The sequence below is a fragment of the Mycetomoellerius zeteki genome, unplaced genomic scaffold (assembly GCF_001594055.1).
Source record: "Mycetomoellerius zeteki isolate Tzet28-1 unplaced genomic scaffold, Tzet1.0 scaffold579, whole genome shotgun sequence".
NCBI lineage: Eukaryota > Metazoa > Arthropoda > Insecta > Hymenoptera > Formicidae > Mycetomoellerius > Mycetomoellerius zeteki.
Window position 1 is genome coordinate 6,635 of NW_017257587.1, and position 3,780 is coordinate 10,414.

The following is a 3,780-nucleotide window of genomic DNA, read 5'->3' on the forward strand; positions in this document are numbered from 1 at the left end:
TCATAGTCGGTTCTTATTTCAAAACCATCTTAAGTAATGTCTTAATACGCTAACGCGGCTCTCTGATTGGTTCATGACACCTCAAGGCTGAACTTAAAGCTGGTTCTACATTGGCTGCATTCAGCAGAATGTTTGTTTTGCAACTGTTGGAAGTTTCCTTCGCACTAATTGGATCATACTTTTAGATCTAGAAGAATGGTCCTATCTCAGCAGACAATCATAAAACGGTTGCAAAACTGTTGAGTCTGCTGAACGCAGCCATTGGTCGCATCGCAGCGTCGCAAGCGTGTCGGAAGCGTTGCGGTCCAATCAACGTCAAGCTAGCTCAACTCTGATTGGACTACAACGCTTGCGACACTCTTGCGACACTGCGATGCGACTAATGTAGAACCAAACGATCTTAAATATAAGAACTGATTATGAATACCGGCCAGAGGACCGCATTAGCGTCTTAAGACGTTACTTAAGACGGTCTTGAAATAAGAATCGACTATGAATACCGGCCTATGTTTCGGTCAAATACGTGATGTTTTAATATTTAATTAAAAATGTTTGAATGACTCACAAATGTTTTTAACTTCATAATTCTTCATACGAAATATAAACGATTCCATGTATAAACTTTGTTGAATTTAGATCCGGTTAATTATTTCGGTTAAGTACATGGTCCAAAAAAGAATGATTAATTGTAATTAATAGAATGACTCATAAACCTTTTTATTTGCACTTCAAAACTCTTCATACGAAATACAAACGATTTAAAATAATAATTGTTACAACCGGAGGTTTTGTCCGGTCACGTACATACGAGTTTTGATGTTCAACGCTTGACGCTCCCATGTAAAGGCACCTTTAAAGAAGTTGACCACAGCGAATATTACATCCACTCACATCGCAGTATTCGTAGTATTACGTGAATCTGACAGATTTTCTAACCTGAATAGTCGTGAACTTTAACGATTAATATCTCGGTTCGCGGGACAGAGCGACGCTTATTTCTATCAGATTCTTCTGTTTCGTGCAAAATCGCGTCGAATAAGCTAATTTTATTGATTTTTGAAGTGCGGCGCGGTAAACTGAACAATTACCATTTTTTAAATAAATTTTTATATTTATATTATTATATCAGATGTCGGGAAATAAGTGTCGCAATTGTGGGTCTACCAATATTGAGACTGATCCTGGACGTGGAGATGCAATCTGTATAGAATGTGGTTTTGTATTAGAAGATTCAGTTATTATTAGTCAAACAACTTTTGAAGAATCATCCTCTGGTAAAGTAAGGGTACCTGGACATTTTGTCGCTAATGATAGCACAGGTAGTGCTACAAATTTTGGTGCATGTAAGTTATTTAAATTTTCTTTAAAAGATAAATATTCATAAATGGCAAAGTCAATTATCCATAAAATTTCTTTTGCTTATAGCCTATTATGTTAATGGAAAAGAATCTAAAAGAATTACTTTACAAAATGCACGGAAAGGTATAACACACCTTTGTCTGCAATTAGGGTAAATAACTTTTCATGATACATATTTATAATTGAATAATTTTTTGTTATTAAAACGTTATTTCTTTCACAAATCTGAAATGTTTACTTTAGCTTAAATCAAAATTGCATTGAAACATCAGTGAACTTCTATAAAATGGCTTTGAGTTATCATCTGACTCGTGGAAGGAAACAAGCCCACAACCAGGCTGCTTGTGTATATATTACTTGCCGTATTGAAAAAACTGAACGTATCCTTTACATATAGAAAAAGCAGAATACATATTTCAATAATACAAAAGATTAATACAAACCAATATATTTTTATGTTTTTTCTAAGCTTGTAACATTTTTTAAATAAGTATTTAAACAATTATGTAAACTATATTTTCTTTAATGCATGGTCGGGTAGTTTATAATTTATTAAAACTTATATGGAATTTATAGAACAAATAAAAGTATAAAGAGGATATTAATTCTTAACAATTTAAATGCATATGTACACGCATGTGTGTATATATGTACATATATCTATATATATACAGATATGCTCATTGACATTAGCGATGTTCTTCATATTTGTGTTCACGAACTTGGACGGACATATCTGCGATTTACTACAGCTCTACAAATCAACATACCGGCAATGGGTAAGTAATTTGCAACATAAAGTTTAACATTATAACATGTATATTGGTTCAACTTTGATATCCAAGTCAGATTTTGATTAAGTTCTATAGACATGTAGTACTAATTAAATGTAGTCAAATCAATGCAGAGTTGTGGAAATGCTTAGTTTTCGAAATAGTCAAATTTTATTTAATTGGTGGTTTAATTAATGTTTTTTAAGATTTTGACATGAAAAAATAATTAGAATTAAAAACTATTCTGTTGAGTAGATAGTTTTATGTTACACAAGGTGTTAAACTTTTTCACATACCACTTATGGGCAGGTAGACCAAACTAAACTGAGTCGAAAAATTCTTTATCATTTTGAAATTTTCGCGATAGTTAACGAAATATTAATTTCCAAAGATTGCTGAATAAGTAGATAAAATCGACACCTAAGGCAACTTTAAAATATCTTTCAGAATTTTTAAAGAAATATCTTAAAAATGTTTCTTAAAGAACTCTCAAAGATATCTTAAAGTTGTTTTATGTGTCGATTTTATCTACTTATTCAGCAATCTTTAGAAATTAATGTTTCAACATTCTAATGTTTAGACATTCTGCTAATCGGGTAACTAAAAAGAAAAATTTCAAAAATTGCAAAATAGTAGACGACTCTTCAATTCAGTTTAGTCTGCTCTACCTGCCTACAAGCAGTGTCAAAGGGTTTGAGGTAGCCTATATATTGAGAAATTGTATAATGTTGATAAAATATCATTATAAAAATATTTTATAATAACTGTGATTTGATTTCTTCAAAAGTTGAGGATTATTAGGATCACATCAAAGTTTGTATTCAAATTGTCTTATGCTTAATCAACGAGTTAATAATTCAAATCGAACAGTTGTTTTTTGAACACTCACTGGCGCGTTGCAATTTGTACAGTTTCGGTTTATCTACCGAAATTTTCTCTTAATTTCGGCCGAAACCGAAATCAAACCGAAACTCTGATTTTTTACCGAAACTGACCGAAACCGAAACCGAAATTTCGGTCTGACTTTATTAATATTTAAATCATAAAGGAGGTAAAATGTAACACATTACTTTTAATTATGTATTGTTTGATTAATAATTTATGTCTGTGAAGCTGGACCCCCCACCATCGAAAATCAAGTTCGGAATAGGTCAAAAATTTAGTGCTAATTAGATGCTAATTTAGTACCCTAGTCCGAAATTTAGTGCTCCAACCGTTTAGCGGTAAAAAAAAAGGGGGGTCCAGCTTTATATGAAGCTGGACCCCCCATAATAGAAAAAATATATACAGAGCTCGTATAGAAAAACGAAGTACACAGGGATTTTAGTGCTAATTTAGTGCTCCAAAATAAACCAAAACATTTTCAATTATGGCGTTATTTTAAATATAACAACATATTTTAAGTATTACACTGTCGTATACGTTCCGAAAGAGCGCGCGCCGCGCTCTAAAGTTCGTTCCCCGGTCGTCAAAGAATTTGGTGGTCGCAAGTTCTTGGTACTAAAATGTTTCTTGGACATCCTAGTATCGAAATATATGCATTTTCGATTTTAGTGCTCACTCCAAGTTAATGAAAATAATTAATTAGACGCGAAAGAGCACGCGCCGCGCTCTAAAATTCGTTCCCCGGTCGTCAAAGAATTTGGTG

The 3,780-nt window shown here is 32.7% G+C and overlaps 1 protein-coding gene across 1 annotated transcript in view; it reads left to right on the plus strand.

Annotated features, from left to right (window-relative positions):
- Nucleotides 1-904: 904 nt before the first annotated feature.
- Brf (Brf RNA polymerase III subunit) overlaps nucleotides 905-3,780 on the plus strand; it is a 74,301-nt gene continuing 71,425 nt past the window's right edge. The window contains exons 1-5 of the mRNA XM_018456396.1: nucleotides 905-1,061; nucleotides 1,130-1,343; nucleotides 1,426-1,510; nucleotides 1,603-1,739; nucleotides 2,034-2,138. Of these exons, the coding sequence (XP_018311898.1) occupies nucleotides 1,130-1,343; nucleotides 1,426-1,510; nucleotides 1,603-1,739; nucleotides 2,034-2,138 (541 nt within the window). The 5' untranslated portion in view covers nucleotides 905-1,061. The remainder of the gene's footprint in view (nucleotides 1,062-1,129; nucleotides 1,344-1,425; nucleotides 1,511-1,602; nucleotides 1,740-2,033; nucleotides 2,139-3,780) is intronic.